The 19,492-nt window shown below is 59.8% G+C and overlaps 1 protein-coding gene across 14 annotated transcripts in view; it reads right to left on the bottom strand.

Moving 5' to 3' along the window:
* Positions 1-241: 241 nt before the first annotated feature.
* Positions 242-19,492, bottom strand: part of LOC118380705 (inactive histone-lysine N-methyltransferase 2E-like) — a 48,640-nt gene continuing 29,389 nt past the window's right edge. For 8 of the 14 annotated variants that reach the window (XM_052492425.1, XM_052492427.1, XM_052492422.1 and 5 more), the window contains 12 exons: positions 19,099-19,366; positions 8,549-8,653; positions 6,933-7,004; positions 6,246-6,419; positions 5,731-6,066; positions 5,282-5,575; positions 4,537-4,705; positions 4,192-4,427; positions 3,498-4,103; positions 3,044-3,392; positions 2,867-2,946; positions 242-2,468 (listed from right to left, as the gene is read on the bottom strand). In XM_052492425.1, the coding sequence (XP_052348385.1) occupies positions 1,410-2,468; positions 2,867-2,946; positions 3,044-3,392; positions 3,498-4,103; positions 4,192-4,427; positions 4,537-4,705; positions 5,282-5,575; positions 5,731-6,066; positions 6,246-6,419; positions 6,933-7,004; positions 8,549-8,653; positions 19,099-19,366 (3,748 nt within the window). In that variant the 3' untranslated portion in view covers positions 242-1,409. Of the gene's footprint in view, positions 2,487-2,866; positions 2,947-3,043; positions 3,393-3,497; positions 4,104-4,191; positions 4,428-4,536; positions 4,706-5,281; positions 5,576-5,730; positions 6,067-6,245; positions 6,420-6,932; positions 7,005-8,548; positions 8,654-19,098; positions 19,367-19,492 lie in introns of all 14 variants that reach the window. The other 6 variants (XM_052492431.1, XM_052492433.1, XM_052492426.1 and 3 more) reach the window with 5 other exon arrangements.

Below are 19,492 nucleotides of genomic sequence, written 5' to 3' on the forward strand. Positions count from 1 at the left end.
CTATCCGGGGTTCCTTGGGACATCCCTACCCTAAACATAACCATAGTCCTTACCTAACCCTTTCCTTGACCATTTTCAACAGTAACTTCTATGGAGTAGGGACGTCCCAAGGATCCCGGATAACAAGGACCACGTCAGGTAGGAGGCATCCGTTAAACCATTTGAAAATATGCCAACATATCAGCCTTCCTTCTCCCAGACAGACAGAACATACAGACAGACACACACACAACACCACCAGTGGTATAAAACTGTCATTACAGTGATTTATTATAATGAACCATGAAAATAGCCAACCAGTGCAGTGTTTGAGTCTCTCTCCTCTGCACAAACATACTCACACGCACACACAAATAATAAAAGACTACACTGAATAGTCCAGAGAGGAAAAACTAAATAAAAAGTGCTATTGTCACAGAAACATTCATCTTTGCCAAGAAGAGCGCTCGTATTTACAACCAGATTCCAAAATGGGATGGGAGCCAATTGTACAAGCATAGGAAAGAAAAGAAGCAAATATATACAACCTGTTTCCGGAGAAAGCTGGAGTAACCACCTATACATTAAATTACAATTTCTACAAATAACCATTGATATTCAAAAATAAACCGCTAACGTCCTACCTACGTGAGACCTCACTCTGGCTACCACAGAGGACTACTGCACTCGTTTCACACCATCACTCTTACTGTCTATCACTTCCCTTTCTCCCACTGACACACACACACACACACACACACACACACACACACACACACACACACACACACGAGTGCAGCCTCCTGGGGCAGTGAAGCGGGCTCCCAGAAGAGCATTTTCTGAATCACTGCAGCGGTGCACAGATATTTGTTACACAGAGGAATAAAAATAATAATAACTCTATTTTTTCTCTATACAAAAAGCTTTCTGTTTGCTATAATGAGCCACTAGATAAAACGAATAAACGGTGTAGAAGAGCAGACAATAGACAAAGAGAAGTAGAAGTGAAAGGCGGACTAACTGACGAAGGGGGGTGGAGGCTGGAATGTACATTGATACAGAAAGTGCGGGACCTTACAATAGAAGTCCAAAACAGACAGACGGTCAGACGGTCAGGCACTCTCTCCGCCACAGGAGGGATATTCAAAAGAAAACAGAGGGAGGGACGTCGGAGAGAGAGTGGGATGAGCACCGGGGGAATCATCCATTTTCAAACACAAAGTCTCTGAATAAGATTGTTTCCCGGTCCTTGTTTTCAGTTTGTCCTTTAAAAAGCACCCCTTTATCCACGTTCTCCTGTTTTTCCATTGGCCATGTGTTCAGGTACATAGAAAATATTTACAGCTTTTGTTGCTTGTTGTGTTCCGCTGTCTGTCAGAGAGAGTTCACAGGGGCTGGCAGGGCCAAGGGGGAGGCCTGCATGGAGGCGGTCAGTGCCACCCCGTGCCCAGGTACCCAGCGTTGTGAAAGGGGGCGGGGGACGCAGGGGCCCCACGTGTTCCGCTGGGCATCTGAGTGGCGGTGGGCACGGCCTGGGCCGGCTGAGTCTGCTGCTGGGGAGGGGGAGGAGGGGGGGGCAGTCCAGTCTGCTGGTGGGGCGGGGGGTAGGTGGAGGGGGGCACCGAGGGGTTAGCGGTGCCGCCGGTGTGCATCAGCGGGGTTGGAAAGCCCCCCAAGTTCTGAAAGTGGTGAGGGGCCTGCACTTGCATTGGGACACCGGTGGAGGAGGCAGGAGGAGGGGGTGGGGGTGGAGGAAGAGGCAAGCCCTGGTTGAGTGACAGGAGGGTGCTGGCACTGGGCTGCTGCAGCTGGTGGGTCTGGCCCTGTGGGGGAGGGGGCGGAGGAGGAGGGAGGGAGGACTGGGGGGCTGTGGTCAGGAGGAGCTGGTGCTGCTGGACAGGAGGAGGCTGCAGGCTAACGTGTAGCAGGGCTGGGCCGGGCCCAGGGTGTTGTGGTGGGGGAGGGGGAGGAGGAGGGGGAGTGGTAGAGCTCTGGTAGTGCAGGGCGTGGGGAGGAAGAGTCTGCAGGAGGGGCTGGGCTCCAGGGGGGAATGGGGACGTCACTGCAGGCTTGAACCCAGGGAAGGATCCCACGGCGGGGGCTGACTGGCTGGAGAAGTAGGCCGCTGAGGCTGGAGGTGCTGGTGGAGGAGGGGGAGGTGGAGCGGACTGTGGGCTGTACTGGGAGAAGGGGGGCAGCCCTGGTTGAGCCTGTGGCTGGGACTGAGGAGGAGCAAAGAGGAAGGCCCTCTGGCTGCGGTAAGGGGAGCCCTGGGCCTGGGGTTTGGGGGAGTGGAGGAGTGAGGGGGCAGGGTAGGGGGCAGCAGGGTGTAGCTTGGTGGGGGTCAGGGGGGCTGTCTTGGGTACGGCAGGCTTGCTGGGCTGCTGTGGGGTGGCCTGGGAGGGGGTCCGAGGCCGGCTGTCACTCTCCTCCTCCTTCACTGTGCGACTGCCAGGCTGGGACGGGCTGCTGGGGCCAGGAGAACACGGCTAGGGAGGAGAGAGAGACTGAGCGAGGGAACGGGTAAGTCATGAACAATAACAGCCTACATCAGGGGTAGGCAAATACATTCAGCCGCGGGAAGATCTTTGTTGGAACGAATGGTCGGGGGGCACACTGCAAACTGACGACAAAAAGAGATTGTATTTGAAAATAACAATCATGTCATACCTTGATCACATTGAGACACCATCATGTCTTATTCTTTGTGGGAATACTTGGGAACAGATTTCCTGAATTTTACAGACCGAAAACTAAAATCAAAACTTTGACAGTTTGGCTCATGTTGCTGACCCCTGACCTACACTATAGGCTGTGTGATGGCTGTGTTTGGCAGCAACATGTACTTCACACTACTGTTTGAGCCAGAAAGCAGAATGTTTCTTACCGTGTGGGTTGGGGTCCTCTGCAGGCTAGGAGATGAACAATCTCTGCTGACTGGGGCCTCACTGCCCTCGGTCTCTCCATCTGAAACAAGCACACATTATTACAATTAAACTATATATGCCATTTAAACTATCATCAGTAAAGAAGTTATGTCCAAGTGGTGTGTGTGTGTGTGTACCTTTGTCCTTGCTGTGGTCACTAAGCGACAGGGCTCTGTGGTAGCCACGCTCTCTTGCCTGCTCCACCGAGGTGGACGAGGTCCACTGTCCCTCTCCCCCCTCTCTCTCCCCCTCGACAGGGGGCTCTGTGTCCTCGCTGGGCTGGGGGGTATTTGGCTCAGGCGGGGTGGGGGCCACTGGAGCTTGGTCCGGAGCAGGAGCCAGGGGTGGAGGCTCTTGGGTGGTCTCCATGGGCAGAGGGAACATCTCCACCAGGGTAGGTGTTGTAGAGACAGGCGAGCCGCATTCCATTTTGGAGCCACTGCGCTGCGCCTCTCGCTGACGTTTCCTGTACTCCAGCAAAGACACCTGGGAAAACACATGACATCACACGAAAACAGACGTACCTTTATCAGTCCAGGAACCGTAACACAGCTTGAATGGGGAGGCTGAATAGAGAATATAGCAACTCACCTTTTTCTTCTGTGGGGGATTCTGTCCTGACCCTCCCTCTCCGGTGCTGTCTCCACTTAGTGAACGAGAGAAGGCCAGCGTTCCCCCCTCCTCAGGGCAGGGGTAGAAGAGAGACCCTGCAGCCTCTGTGAAGGGTCCTGCTGCCAGGGGTACTGGTACCGTCACTGTCACCGCCACAACACCAGCCACCGCCTCAGGCCTGAAGGCCAAGATGGGCTCCAGGGTGTGTGAGGGGGTAAGGTCCCTCAGGTTAGAGTTGATGGGGGAGAAGGACAGACCCCCTGGCCCTGACAGACCCACTCTCTCTGGACTCTTCATCCAGGGGGGGAGGAGGGAGGAAGAGGCTGGGTCTGTGGAGGAGGGGGTGTCGCTGCTGCCCTCGGTCACTGTCTCTGGCCCCTCCTCTCCCACACAGTCCTGGGGCTCGGGGGTGGGAGGCTGGGGGCTCAGGGGGGCGCAGGTCTTGGCCTCTTGGGGGGGCAACACATCCAGACTGGGAGCCCTGACCGCTACACAGGGGGAGGAGAGCAGCGAAGGTGGCCGCTCAGCCTCTTGGGGGCTGGGTCTGCGACTGCCCTCTGGTGAGCTGTCCAGGGAAGACTCGCTCTGTGGACACAGGAACAGAGATATTAACACATTGTTCACTTCCCACTATGAGTGTGTGTGTGTTTGTAGGTGAGAGTGCGTGTCTTACTTCCTGCGGGGCACTGAGTGTGTGTGTGGGGGTGCTAGGTAGAGGCTCGGGGCTCGGTTCTTCCATACGGGTGATGCGGGGTGGTGTGGCCAGCAGCAAGGGTGTACCCGGCGTCTCTGATAGGTCGGCCCGGGTTGGCGTTGCGCAGGGAGAGCCGTAGGGGGTGGAGCTCTCTGACATGCAGGCGTCCAGTGGACACAGACCCAGGCGCCGCTTCTTCAGAGGAGTGGGCAACTCTGTATGACACATACACAGAGAGAGAGAGAAAGGGTTACTCACATGCAAAAAAACAGACAAGACTTATGTTCCTTCTAAGTGATGAGAAACACATTCCTGAGTCCTCACCAGAGTCCTCACCTGGCAAGGTGCAGCTTCCGTTGTAGGGGAGGGGGCTATCAGAGTCCCCGTTGATAGGGGGGCTGAGAGGGCCCTCGCTAGGCATGACCAGGGTGGGCCGGCCGCTGCTGGGTGGAGGGGTGGTGGTCTCCTCCTCTAGAGCCTGCTTCAGCCAGCGCTGTGGGGAGAAGACAGGGAGGGAGAGGACTTGGACATGTCAACCACAAATACAAAATCACGTTCACTAATCTCCAAGGCAGCTACATCTTAGAAAACCTAAGTCTCTGTTATTGACAATAATACTGTCCCTCTGCCCGGTTAACCCCGCCAGTCTGCCCCTCTGCCCGGTTAACCCCGCCAGTCTGCCCCTCTGCCCGGTTAACCCCGCCAGTCTGCCCCTCTGCCCGGTTAACCCCGCCAGTCTGCCCCTCTGCCCGGTTAACCCCGCCAGTCTGCCCCTCTGCCCGGTTAACCCCGCCAGTCTGTCCCTCTGCCCGGTTAACCCCGCCAGTCTGCCCCTCTGCCCGGTTAACCCCGCCAGTCTGCCCCTCTGCCCGGTTAACCCCGCCAGTCTGTCCCTCTGCCCGGTTAACCCCGCCAGTCTGTCCCTCTGCCCGGTTAACCCCGCCAGTCTGTCCCTCTGCCCGGTTAACCCCGCCAGTCTGTCCTTCTGCCCGGTTAACCCCGCCAGTCTGTTTTTCTATACCTGACAGCTAACTCACTCCATTCCTCTGTGAGGTGGTGAACAACATACCTTCTTGCAGGAGCCTGAGGTGGGCGGCGTGTCGGGCAGCTCGCGGGAACGCCGGCGTCCAGTGGGCACCCCAGGGGTGGTGGGGCTGCGGTTGGCCAGGAAGGGCGAGGAGAAGCGGACGTAGTGTTTGGGCGTGCTGTAGACGTGCGGGCTGGGGCCCATGCCGGGTAGGGCGTTGAGCTGGGTGGCCAGCACCTCAGGGTCGCTGCTGATCCTCAGGGGCCTCTCCGGGATCGGCTCTGGGGTCCGCAATGACCGCTCCTGCTTGTCGACGCACCACTCACTCACTAAGTGCTGTAGAGAGACAGAGAGCTTTAGTCAGAACCACACTGCATTTAATTATAGTATTGAGTGAAATTTCACTAGAAGGAGTAGAACATTCCTATTAGTCTAAATAGAATAGTGACTAGTCATGTTTAGGGGTGAGCACTGAGCCGTGGCTAGGATACCTTTTTAGTTTTGGGGTACTTCTGCCCGGAGCGGTTTCTGTCAGGGGCCGGGGAGCCACTGTAAGGGGGGCTGGTGTCGGGGGCATGGGAGGAGAGGGCCTCTGGTTCAGGGTCCCTGGAGGCCTCTACGTCTAGGCTATCATTGGCCAGGGGGTCCAGGAGTTCCCCGGGCGAGCCGGGAGGTATGTCAGAGCAGGTGCTAATGGTGCGAGCTCGCCGCCTCTGCTGCCCGATGTGGGTGCGGCTCCGCGAGAAGCTCTTCCTCTGCTTGCTGCCTCGCAGCTTGGCCGGCGTGGGCTTGTTGAGACCCGGCTCCTCCTTCACCTCTAGCAGGGGCTGGGAGAGACAGGGTTAGGATAGAGTACAGTAGCATAGTTTTGGATGGGTTTATAGTCACCATTAGCTAACCCTTCAGATTATTGACAACATCCTCTTTTAATACTAACGACCTGGTGGAACCAATGTCTAAGAGAGAGTGCAGGCATAACGAACATGTTGAGTCAACTATCACTTACCGTCATGATACCAGGAGACTGCATGTCGGCCTCGGGGGTGGCAGGGGGCTCCTCCTTGATGCCCCCCTCTGACTTGGTGCCGATCTTCTCCAGGGCCTGCTCCCGCCTCTTCTCCCTCTTCTCCATGCGGGCAAAGGCCTGCAGGATGGCCTCCATCTTCCTCTCTTCACGGGTCTGTAGAGGAGAGGAGGACAGAGCAGTAAGCGTTAGTCCACGTGGCCTAGTCTCCTGAACCCACTGGGCCTAGAGGGGGAGGGACACGTTATCGCAACACAGGACAGGCAAGAGGCAGTCTGGCTGGCAGAGAAAAAAACAGCAGCGGCGCAGAATGACAGAAAAAGGACCACCACTTCCTCTTCCAGTGGAGGAAAAACCAATGGAGATTCAACAAGTAAACACCCTGTTGATGTGAGACCAAACTAACTGGAAGTGGGAACGTAACATTAACCCTTACCAAACCATTCAGGGTGTTTAGAATACCACGGCTGCCTCCACCAGACTAGTTTTACCACCCCCAGTAGCAGAGACACACTGGGGTCTGCCACAGGGCCAGTCAGTGGAGGGAAGATGGAGGTGGGGGTTAGTATGTTTGTCAGTCAGTGGGGTCCCCTATGAGGTGGAGGGGAAGGCAGGCAGGCGGGGGTGGGTATGTTTGGGGGTGGGTAGGGGTTGGTGGGTCAGGTTTACCTCCGGTTTACTCAGTCCCAGACAGCTGGAGGCCCCCACGCCTTGCAGATGGGACTCCTCCGCTGGGCTGGCCTGAATGGTTTACAGAGAGACAGCCTGGTTTAGAAGACAAGAGGCCCGGTCCCCCCCAATAACACACATAGAACATACACACACCACCACGGTTCCCCACTCTAGGGGCTTCAGTGTGTTGCCGACCCTCAGGGATCCTCAGACAGGTGGGGGTGTGGAGAGGTGACCTGACCACTACAGGGTTATGAAATAGGGGAGAGAAGAGGGGCGCAGATAGGGAGAATGGCTGCCTTATGCCTGTAGACGTGTGTCCAGTCAGGGCTTCTTCACCTTGTCTGCTTACACCAGCATATCCAGTAGGAAGACTTTATTTGGGCTGAATGAATGAACAGTGATTTCAACACAACCCACCACCACTGGAACTCAGCCACATGTTCACCACCTCACCACAGTGTCATAAACCACACACTGAACCCACGACACAAGGAAAGAAAACCAAGACAATAGCAACCAACCCAATCACCAACTTTCACCAAGGTTGATGACAAGCAACTACATACCATCTGCAACACCCAAAACCGAACATTACTGCAACTAACATTTTAACTGTGTGTTCCATGCCGTGTCTGTATCCCTGGCACCAAGCCGGATCTTTAACATGAGTGTGGGAGACATACCATGCCTAACACACACACAGACATCACCAGTGTTAAGAGCCCATGCGGACAGGGCATTGTTGTGGATGTGTGGTTTAACACCATACATACACCAGACCAGTGGGTGATTGTCACGTCAGAGGACGTTCTTCCACAGTAGAGGGGGGGGGGGACACACCAGCTTGCAGCTTCCCTTGTAGGGAGGCAGGCTATTGGATGTCCCAGACTCAATGAGGCCCTGGCAACAAAGAAGTCCCCCCACCCCCACCCCCTCTTCTCTCTGGCTCAGGGCTATTTAACAGAGAGTGAGCCAGTCCATTGGCCAGAACGATGAGTCAGCGCTTTACACCTTGGGCCTTGTAGTGTGAAAGGGAGCTGACAGCAGGGTAATTTCCAGAGTGTGTGTGTGTGTATATGACAGAGGGAGAGCGTGCCAGAGCCCAACTCTCTAGGTCACCAGAGCTCTTTAGCAGGAGAGAGGAGAGTAATTGGTCATTTCAAAACAGTTTGCCAATTATGTATGAGGGTCATACTCAGACACACAGGGAGAGTTCCAGTACTTACGTGTGTTGAGGCTGGGGCTCTTGTTTACTCAGCTCTGGAGGGCCCAGAATGGTGCAATGTGTGATGGTTTAGCAAATGAGCTATTAAATAAATGAGGAAAATATGTATAATGATGACCAAAACACAGAGCCTCAGTGTTTGAGGGCTCTGCCAGAGGAAGTGAGTGAGCAACAGAGAGCAGGGTGGGGGTGGGGGCCGCGAGCTAGGCTACACAGCAACAGGATGAGGCAGAGACAGCAGCAGAAGCAGGGAGGTGGGGGGGGAACCACCACCACACAAACAGTGACCCATACCAGCAAGGATGAGCTTATTCCTATGGAGAGGGGGGGGGGGTATGGGCTGCACACAGCAGGGCGCGCTGCAGCCCTGGCTCACAGAACTTACCATCTTCCTCTTTCTCTCTGCAATGGTCTCCTCTGACTCCATCTCTACTTCACTGCTAACGGAGTTATCAGGCTGGTCTTCTACACCCTCTAACTCTGTAGGATCCTGTTAGAGGGGGAGAGGTGCTTTATCATGGCACTGACCAACCACAGGCAGTCTGGCTACAGACTAGAGGGTCTAGAGTAGTGAGGTGGTAGGTGGGGAGGGGGAGAGAGTGACCGTTGGGGGCACTGACTGGGGCCGTGGTGGGTTTGTCTGTCCACAAACTTGCTCAGAGATTGTATGCGGTCCTAGGCAGTCAGAATAACATCGAAACGCAATCGTACCCCTTATCAAATAAGAGCGAGAGACCAGGTTCACTTCTGTAGTGCCTTATGATACATTGTTTGGAGCCCACTCCCAACAACTTCCCTGTAACCAACAACTACCCTGTCATATGTCCAGTTGTGGCTCTTGTGGTCACACGAAGGTCTGTTTGTGCACAATGACAGATGTGGACAGCTTCCCCATTCAGCGTGTTCAGTTCATGGTTTGTGCGCGGTGTTCCGATAGAAATGCCTCGCACCTTATCTCTGACGTCTGAGCCTCTTCACCATTCCTCATTCTAGACCAGGCCTGGGCAACGCCAGTCCTCGGGGCCCTGATTGGGGTCACACCTCCTCCCTAGCAAACACACCTGATTTAAACTAATTGCATTCTAAACTGAAGATCATAATTAGGTGATTATTGGAGTCAGGTATAAACCATGCTTCTGTGTGCTTCCCTCAGATCAGTCCTTAAAAAAAAATCCCTCATCGTGGGAACTACCAGTCCCTACCACAGAAGCAACATGCTTACCGATAAGACCTATGGCCTGGGTCGGGGTTATTGGACAACACAACAAAATGTTTTGCAATGGAATAGGAAAACAGACATTTCTTACTGGACAGGTTCAGATTGTACCTCTGGTATCTACTGAACACAAGGTTGGGGACCACCCCAGAGACAGGGCTTTCTCTCTGTGTATAACACTGAGTATAGGGATGCCTAGTGGTGCGTTCAGGAGCTCCTGCAGCAGAGAGGACACAGCGTGATAGCATGTCTCATCTGCCACTAGAGAGCTAGACACGGCATGGTGAGAGAGATGGCTGGGTTAAGGAGTGGGCTTTGGCCAGGGAGAGGGGGAACCAAGATGGATGATAGAGGAATACAAGTAGTCTACTAATGGATAACAAGAATAAAACAGAAACATTGAAAAATGGCTACACGCATGGACATTGGACGCTAACTAAATGGAAAACAAGCTAAATATGATAACACAAAGTCTTCAAGGGGAAAGACAACTTATAGGCTCCAATGAGGCAATCTTCAACAGTGATGGAGAAATGGCAGTGGGTGAAGGGTATGTGATGGGGACGGGGAACGTGTGGTGATGGGGACGGGGAACGTGTGGTGATGGGGACGGGGGAACGTGTGGTGATGGGGACGGGGGGAACGTGTGGTGATGGGGACGGGGAACGTGTGGTGATGGGGACGGGGAACGTGTGGTGATGGGGACGGGGGAACGTGTGGTGATGGGGACGGGGAACGTGTGGTGATGGGGACGGGGAACGTGTGGTGATGGGGACGGGGGACGTGTGGGGATGGGGACGGGGAACGTGTGGTGATGGGGACGGGGAACGTGTGGTGATGGGGACGGGGAACGTGTGGTGATGGGGACGGGGAACGTGTGGTGATGGGGACGGGGAACGTGTGGTGATGGGGACGGGGAACGTGTGGTGATGGGGACGGGAACGTGTGGTGATGGGGGGGAACGTGTGGTGATGGGGGGGAACGTGTGGTGATGGGGGGGGAAACGTGTGGTGATGGGGGACGGGGGGAAACGTGTGGTGATGGGGGACGGGGAAACGTGTGGTGATGGGGGACGGGGAAACGTGTGGTGATGGGGGACGGGGGAAACGTGGTGATGGGGGACGGGGGGAAACGTGTGGTGATGGGGGGGGACGGGGAACATGTGGTGATGGGGACGGGGAACGTGTGGTGATGGGGACGGGGAACGTGTGGTGATGGGGGACGGGGGAAACGTGTGGTGATGGGGACGGGGGGGACGGGGAAACGTGTGGTGATGGGGGACGGGGGGAACGTGTGGTGATGGGGGACGGGGGGACGTGTGGTGATGGGGACTGGGGGGACGGAACGTGTGGTGATGGGGGACGGGGAAACGTGTGGTGATGGGGGACGGGGGGAAACGTGTGGTGATGGGGGACTGGGGGGACGGGGGGGAAACGTGTGGTGATGGGGGGACGGGGGGACGGGGGGAAACGTGTGGTGATGGGGGACGGGGGGAACGTGTGGTGATGGGGACTGGGGGACGCGTGGTGATGGGGGACGGAACGTGTGGTGATGGGGGACTGGGGGGAAACGCGTGGTGATGGGGGACGGGGAACGTGTGGTGATGGGGACTGGGGGGAAACGCGTGGTGATGGGGGACGGGGGAACGTGTGGTGATGGGGGACGGGGGGAACGTGTGGTGATGGGGGGGACGGAAACGCGTGGTGATGGGGGACGGAAACGCGTGGTGATGGGGGACTGGGACGGAAACGTGTGGTGATGGGGGACGGGGACGGAAACGTGTGGTGATGGGGGACGGGGACGGAAACGTGTGGTGATGGGGGACAGGGGGAAACGTGTGGTGATGGGGGACGGGACGGAACGTGTGGTGATGGGGGACGGGGACGGAAACGTGTGGTGATGGGGGACGGGGACGGAAACGTGTGGTGATGTGGGACGGGGACGGAAACGTGTGGTGATGTGGGACGGGGACGGAAACGTGTGGTGATGGGGACGGGGGGAAACGTGTGGTGATGGGGGACGGGACGTGTGGTGATGGGGACTGGGGTGGGGAAACGCGTGGTGATGGGGGACGGGAACGGGAACGTGTGGTGATGGGGGACGGGAACGTGTGGTGATGGGGGACGGAACGTGTGGTGATGGGGGACGGGGACGTGTGGTGATAGGGGACGGAAACGCGTGGTGATGGGGGACGGGGACGGAAACGTGTGGTGATGGGGGACGGGGACGGAAACGTGTGGTGATGGGGGACAGGGGGAAACGTGTGGGGATGGGGGGCAGGGGGAAACGTGGGGTGATGGGGGACAGGGGGAAACGTGTGGTGATGGGATACGGGGACGGAAACGTGTGGTGATGGGGGACGGGGACGGAAACGTGTGGTGATGGGGGAAAACGTGTGGTGATGGGGGACGGGGGACGGAACGTGTGGTGATGGGGGACGGGGACGGAAACGTGTGGTGATGGGGGACGGGGGGAAACGTGTGGTGATGGGGGACAGGGGGAAACGTGTGGTGATGGGGGACGGGACGGAAACGTGTGGTGATGGGGGACGGGACGGAAACGTGTGGTGATGGGGGACGGGGACGGAAACGTGTGGTGATGGGGGACGGGACTGAAACGTGTGGTGATGGGGGACGGGACGGAAACGTGTGGTGATGGGGGACGGGGGGAAAACGTGTGGTGATGGGGGACGGGGGAAAACGGTGGTGATGGGGGACGGGGGGAAAACGTGTGGTGATGGGGGACGGGGGAAAACGTGTGGTGATGGGGGACGGGGGAAACGTGGTGACGGGGGATGGGGGGAACGTGTGGTGATGGGGGGGAAAAGTGTGGTGATGGGGGGGACTGGGGAAACAGGTGATGGGGGACACGTGTGGTGATGGGGGACGGGAGGGAAACGTGTGGTGATGGGGGACACGTGTGGTGATGGGGGACGGGGGGGAAACGGTGGTGATGGGGGACGGGGGGAACGTGTGGTGATGGGGGACGGGGGGAACGTGTGGTGATGGGGGACGGGGGGAACGTGTGGTGATGGGGGACATGGGGGGGGGAACGGTGGTGATGGGGGACGGGAGGGAACGTGTGGTGATGGGGGACTGGGGGAAACGTGTGGTGATGGGGACGGGAAACGGTGGTGATGGGGGACGGGGGGGGAACGTGTGGTGATGGGGGACGGAAACGTGTGATGATGGGGACGGGGGGAACGTGTGGTGATGGGGGACGGAACGTGTGGTGATGGGGGACGGGAAACGGGACGGAAACGTGGTGATGGGGGACGGGGACGGAAACGTGTGGGGATGGGGGACGGGACGGAAACGTGCGGTGATGGGGGACGGGGACGGAAACGTGTGGGTGATGGGGGACAGGGGGAAACGTGTGGTGATGGGGGACGGGACGGAAACGTGTGGTGATGGGGGACGGGGACGGAAACGTGTGGTGATGGGGGACGGGACGGGGAAACGTGTGGTGATGGGGGACGGGGACGGAAACGTGTGGTGATGGGGGACGGAGACGGGGAAACGTGTGGTGATGGGGGACGGAGACGGGGAAACGTGTGGTGATGGGGGACGGAGACGGGGAAACGTGTGGTGATGGGGGACAGGGGGAAACGTGTGGTGATGGGGGACGGAAAACGTGTGGTGATGGGGGACGGGAAACGTGTGGTGATGGGGGACGGGGACGGGGAAACGGTGGTGATGGGGGACGGGAAACGTGTGGTGATGGGGGACGGGAAACGTGTGGTGATGGGGGGGAAACGTGTGGTGATGGGGGACGAGACGGGAAACGTGTGGTGATGGGGGACGGGGAAACGTGTGGTGATGGGGGACGGGAGGGGAAACGTGTGGTGATGGGGGACGGGGGGAAACGTGTGGTGGGGGGGGAAACGTGTGGTGATGGGGGACGGAGACGGGGAAACGTGTGGTGATGGGGGACGGGGAAACGTGTGGTGATGGGGGACGGAGGGAAACGTGTGGTGATGGGGGGGGGAAACGTGTGGTGATGGGGGGGACGGGAAACGTGTGGTGATGGGGGACGGAGACGGGAAACGTGTGGTGATGGGGGACGGAGCGGGGAAACGTGGTGATGGGGGACGGAGACGGGGAAACGTGTGGTGATGGGGGACGGGGAAACGTGTGGTGATGGGGGACGGGGGAAACGTGTGGTGATGGGGGACGGGGGGGAAACGTGTGGTGATGGGGGACGAGACGGGGAAACGTGTGGTGATGGGGGGACGGGACGGAAACGTGTGGTGATGGGGGACGGAGGGGGAAACGTGTGGTGATGGGGGGGAGGGGGGAAACGTGTGGTGATGGGGGGGGGGGGAAACGGTGGTGATGGGGGACTGGGGGGGGAAACGTGTGGTGATGGGGGACGGGGGTGGGAAACGTGTGGTGATGGGGGACGGGAGGGGGAAACGTGTGGTGATGGGGACGGGGGGAAACGTGTGGTGATGGGGGACGGGGGAAACGTGGTGATGGGGGGGGAAACGGTGGTGATGGGGGGACGGGGGAAACGTGTGGTGATGGGGGACGGGGGGGAACGTGTGGTGATGGGGGACGGGACGGGGAACGTGTGGTGATGGGGGACGGGGGAAACGTGTGGTGATGGGGGACGGGGGAAACGTGGTGGTGATGGGGGACGGGGGGAAACGGTGGTGATGGGGGACGGACGGAAACGTGTGGTGATGGGGGACGGGGAAACGTGTGGTGATGGGGGACTGGGGGGAAACGTGGTGATGATGGGGACGGGGGAAACGTGTGGTGATGGGGGGACGGGAAACGTGTGGTGATGGGGGGGGAACGGTGGTGATGGGGGACGGGGAAACGTGTGGTGATGGGGGGGGACAGGGAAACGTGTGGTGATGGGGGACGGGGGAAACGTGTGGTGATGGGGGGGGGGACAGGGGGAAACGTGGTGGTGATGGGGGACGGGGGGGAAACGTGTGGTGATGGGGGACGGGGGGAAACGTGTGGTGATGGGGGGGGGGGGGAACGGTGGTGATGGGGGGACGGGGGGAACGTGTGGTGATGGGGGACGGGGGGAAACGTGTGGTGATGGGGGACGGGGGGGAAACGTGTGGTGATGGGGGACGGGGGGAAACGTGTGGTGATGGGGGACGGGGACGGAAACGTGTGGTGATGGGGGACGGGAAACGTGTGGTGATGGGGGACGGGGGGAAACGTGGTGATGGGGGACGGGGGAAACGTGTGGTGATGGGGGACGGGGGAAACGTGTGGTGATGGGGGGGAAACGTGTGGTGATGGGGACGGGAAACGTGTGGTGATGGGGGACGGAAACGCGTGGTGATGGGGGACGGGACGGAAACGTGTGGTGATGGGGGACGGGACGGAAACGTGTGGTGATGGGGGACGGGGACGGAAACGTGTGGTGATGGGGGACGGGGACGGAAACGTGTGGTGATGGGGGACGGGGACGGAAACGTGTGGTGATGGGGGGGACGGGGACGGAAACGTGTGGTGATGGGGGACGGGGGGAAACGTGTGGTGATGGGGGACGGGGAGGGGGAAACGTGTGGTGATGGGGGACGGGGGACGGAAACGTGTGGTGATGGGGGACGAGACGGGAAACGTGTGGTGATGGGGGACGGGGGAAACGTGTGGTGATGGGGGACGGGGGAAACGTGTGGTGATGGGGGACGGGGGGAAACGTGTGGTGATGGGGGACGGAGACGGGGAAACGTGTGGTGATGGGGGACGGGGTGGGAAACGTGTGGTGATGGGGGACGGGACGGAAACGTGTGGTGATGGGGGACGGGGGAAACGTGTGGTGATGGGGGACGGGACGGAAACGTGTGGTGATGGGGGGACGGGACGGGAACGTGTGGTGATGGGGGACGGGACGGGGAAACGTGTGGTGATGGGGGGGGACGGGACGGAAACGTGGTGGTGATGGGGGGGGGACGGGGGAAACGTGTGGTGATGGGGGACGGGAAACGTGTGGTGATGGGGGACGGGGAAACGTGTGGTGATGGGGGACGGGAAACGTGTGGTGATGGGGGACGGAGACGGGGAAACGTGTGGTGATGGGGGACGGAAGGAAACGTGTGGTGATGGGGGACGGGGACGGAAACGTGTGGTGATGGGGGACGGGGACGGAAACGTGTGGTGATGGGGGACGGGGACGGAAACGTGTGGTGATGGGGGACGGGACGGAAACGTGTGGTGATGGGGGACGGAGACGGGGAAACGTGTGGTGATGGGGGACGGGGACGGGGAAACGTGGGTGGTGATGGGGGGGGGGGAAACGTGTGGTGATGGGGGACGGGAGGGGGAAACGTGTGGTGATGGGGGACGGGGGGGGAAACGGTGGTGATGGGGGACTGAGACGGAAACGTGTGGTGATGGGGGACGGGGGGGGTGGGAAACGTGTGGTGATGGGGGGGACGGGGAAACGTGTGGTGATGGGGGACGGGGGGGGAAACGTGTGGTGATGGGGGGGGACGGGGAAACGTGTGGTGATGGGGGACGGGGAAACGTGTGGTGATGGGGGGGACGGAACGTGTGGTGATGGGGGACGGGGACGGAACGTGTGGTGATGGGGGACGTGTGGTGATGGGGGGGACGGAAACGGTGGTGATGGGGGACGGGACGGAACGTGTGGTGATGGGGGGACTGGACGGGGAAACGTGTGGTGATGGGGGACGGAACGGTGGTGATGGGGGGGAAACGTGTGGTGATGGGGGACGGGGGGGGAAACGTGTGGTGATGGGGGACGGGGGGGAAACGGTGGTGATGGGGGGGGGGGAAACGTGTGGTGATGGGGGACGGACGGGGAAACGTGTGGTGATGGGGGACGGGGGAAACGTGTGGTGATGGGGGACTGGGAAACGTGTGGTGATGGGGGACGGGGGGAACGTGTGGTGATGGGGGACGGGGACGGAAACGTGTGGTGATGGGGGACGGGGGGAAACGTGTGGTGATGGGGGACGGGGAACGTGTGGTGATGGGGGACGGGGAAACGTGTGGTGATGGGGGACGGGGGGAAACGTGTGGTGATGGGGGACCTGAAACGTGTGGTGATGGGGGACGGGGGAACGTGTGGTGATGGGGGGACGGAAACGTGTGGTGATGGGGACGGGAAACGTGTGGTGATGGGGGACGGATGGGGGACGGAAACGCGTGGTGATGGGGGACGGGGACGGAAACGCGTGGTGATGGGGGACGGGACGGAAACGTGTGGTGATGGGGACAGGGGGAAACGTGTGGTGATGGGGGACGGGACGGAAACGTGTGGTGATGGGGGGGACGTGTGGTGATGGGGGGGGGAAACGTGTGGTGATGGGGGACGGGACGGGGAAACGTGTGGTGATGGGGGACGGGACGGAAACGTGTGGTGATGGGGGACGGGGACGGGAAACGTGTGGTGATGGGGGGGACGGGACGGAAACGTGTGGTGATGGGGGGGACGGGGAAACGTGTGGTGATGGGGGACGGAGAAACGTGGTGGTGATGGGGGACTGGGAAACGTGTGGTGATTTGGGAGGGGAACGTGTGGTGATGGGGGACGGGGAAACGTGTGGTGATGGGGGACGGGGGGAAACGTGTGGTGATGGGGGACGGGGGAAACGTGTGGTGATGGGGGACGGGGAAACGTGTGGTGATGGGGGGGGGAAACGTGTGGTGATGGGGGACGGGGAGGGGGAAACGTGTGGTGATGGGGGACGGGGGGAAACGTGTGGTGATGGGGGACGGGGGGGAAACGTGTGGTGATGGGGGGGGACGGGGAAACGTGTGGTGATGGGGGACGGGGGAAACGTGTGGTGATGGGGGACTGGACGGGGAAACGTGTGGTGATGGGGGACGGAGGGGAAACGTGTGGTGATGGGGGACGGGGGAAACGTGTGGTGATGGGGGACTGAGGGGAAACGTGTGGTGATGGGGGACGGGAAACGTGTGGTGATGGGGGGGGGAACGGTGGTGATGGGGGACTGGGAAACGTGTGGTGATGGGGGAGTGATGGGGGGGAGGGGGAAACGTGTGGTGATGGGGGACGGGGAAAACGTGTGGTGATGGGGGACGGGGGAAACGTGTGGTGATGGGGGACGGAGACGGGGAAACGTGTGGTGATGGGGGACGGGACGGGAAACGTGTGGTGATGGGGGACGGGGACGGAAACGTGTGGTGATGGGGGACGGGGGGAAACGTGTGGGGATGGGGGGGGACGGGGAAACGTGTGGTGATGGGGGACGGGGGGGAAACGTGTGGTGATGGGGGACGGGGGGAAACGTGTGGTGATGGGGGGGACGGTGGTGATGGGGGACGGAAACGTGTGGTGATGGGGGGGGACGGAAACGTGTGGTGATGGGGGACGGGGACGGAAACGTGTGGTGATGGGGGACGGGGACGGAAACGTGTGGTGATGGGGGACGGGGACGGAAACGTGTGGTGATGGGGGGGACGGGACGGAAACGTGTGGTGATGGGGGACGGGGACGGAAACGTGTGGTGATGGGGGACGGGGAAACGTGTGGTGATGGGGGGGGGACGTGAGTGGGGGGGGAAACGTGTGGTGATGGGGGACGGGGAAACGGTGTGGTGGTGGGGGATGGGGAAACGTGGTGATGGGGGACGGAAACGGTGGTGATGGGGGACGGGACGGAAACGTGTGGTGATGGGGGGGACTGGGGGGACGTGTGGTGATGGGGGACGGGGACGGAACGTGTGGTGATGGGGGACGGGGGGGAAACGTGTGGTGATGGGGGGGACGGAAACGTGTGGTGATGGGGGACGGGGGGGAAACGTGTGGTGATGGGGGGGGACGGGGAAACGTGTGGTGATGGGGGACGGGGGAAACGTGTGGTGATGGGGGACTGGGGGAAACGTGTGGTGATGGGGGACGGGGGGAAACATGTGGTGATGGGGACGGGGGGAAACGTGTGGTGATGGGGGACGGGGGGAAACGGTGGTGATGGGGGACGGGGGGGAACGTGTGGTGATGGGGGACGGGGGGGAAACGTGTGGTGATGGGGGACGGGGGGGGGAACGTGTGGTGATGGGGGACGGGGGAAACGTGTGGTGATGGGGGGACGGGGGGAAACGTGTGGTGATGGGGACGGGGGAAACGTGTGGTGATGGGGGGGGGGGAAACGGTGGTGATGGGGGGAAACGTGGTGATGGGGGACGGGGGAAACGTGGTGATGGGGACGGGGGGAAACGTGTGGTGATGGGGGACGGGGGGGGGGGAAACGGTGGATGGGGGATGGGGGATGGGGGGAAACGTGTGGTGATGGGGGGGGAACGTGTGGTGATGGGGGACGAAGATGGGGGGGGGGGAAACGTGTGGTGATGGGGGACGGGGGAAACGTGTGGTGATGGGGGACGGGGGAACGTGTGGTGATGGGGGGGGAACGTGTGGTGATGGGGGACGGGGTGGTGACGGAAACGTGTGGTGATGGGGGACGGGGTGGGAAACGTGTGGTGATGGGGGACGGAGACGGGAAACGTGTGGTGATGGGGGACGGAAACGTGTGGTGATGGGGGACGGAAACGTGTGGTGATGGGGGACGGGACGGAAACGTGTGGTGATGGGGGACGGGGACGGAAACGTGTGGTGATGGGGGACGGGGACGGAAACGTGTGGTGATGGGGGACGGGGACGGAAACGTGTGGTGATGGGGGGGACGGGGGGGAGCGTGAGCGGATAGGGGGTGTTTTTGATGGAGACATATTGAGGTGAGTTGTGTTGCCAGGGAAATCTTACCTGGTTGTTGGAGATAGAGAGGCGGAGGGGCGATAGCTTCCTCTGCTTGCCGTCGGCCCCGAGAACCTTGGTCTTGCCGTCACAGTCCAGGGTCATATTCTGGTTCTGGCCCAGGTCCAGGTGGTCCCCTCGCTGCATCATGGGCTCCTTGTCCTTGCGGCCCCGCCGGCGGCTGCTGGCCTCCAGGTTCTCGGTGGGCTCCAGGTTGTGTTTCAGCACCGGGCACTCTGGGTTCCCCCGCACACATGCACAGTCCACCTTGTATTTACTAGAGGGGGGGAAGGAAGAACCGAGAGAGAAGACCGAGAGAGAAAGACCGAGAGAGAGAGACCGAGAGAGAGAGAGAGAGAGGGAAAGAGAGAGAGAAAAAAAGAGAGAGCGAGAGAAAGACCGA

This window comes from Oncorhynchus keta, chromosome 33 (genome assembly GCF_023373465.1).
Source record: "Oncorhynchus keta strain PuntledgeMale-10-30-2019 chromosome 33, Oket_V2, whole genome shotgun sequence".
Taxonomy (NCBI): domain Eukaryota; kingdom Metazoa; phylum Chordata; class Actinopteri; order Salmoniformes; family Salmonidae; genus Oncorhynchus; species Oncorhynchus keta.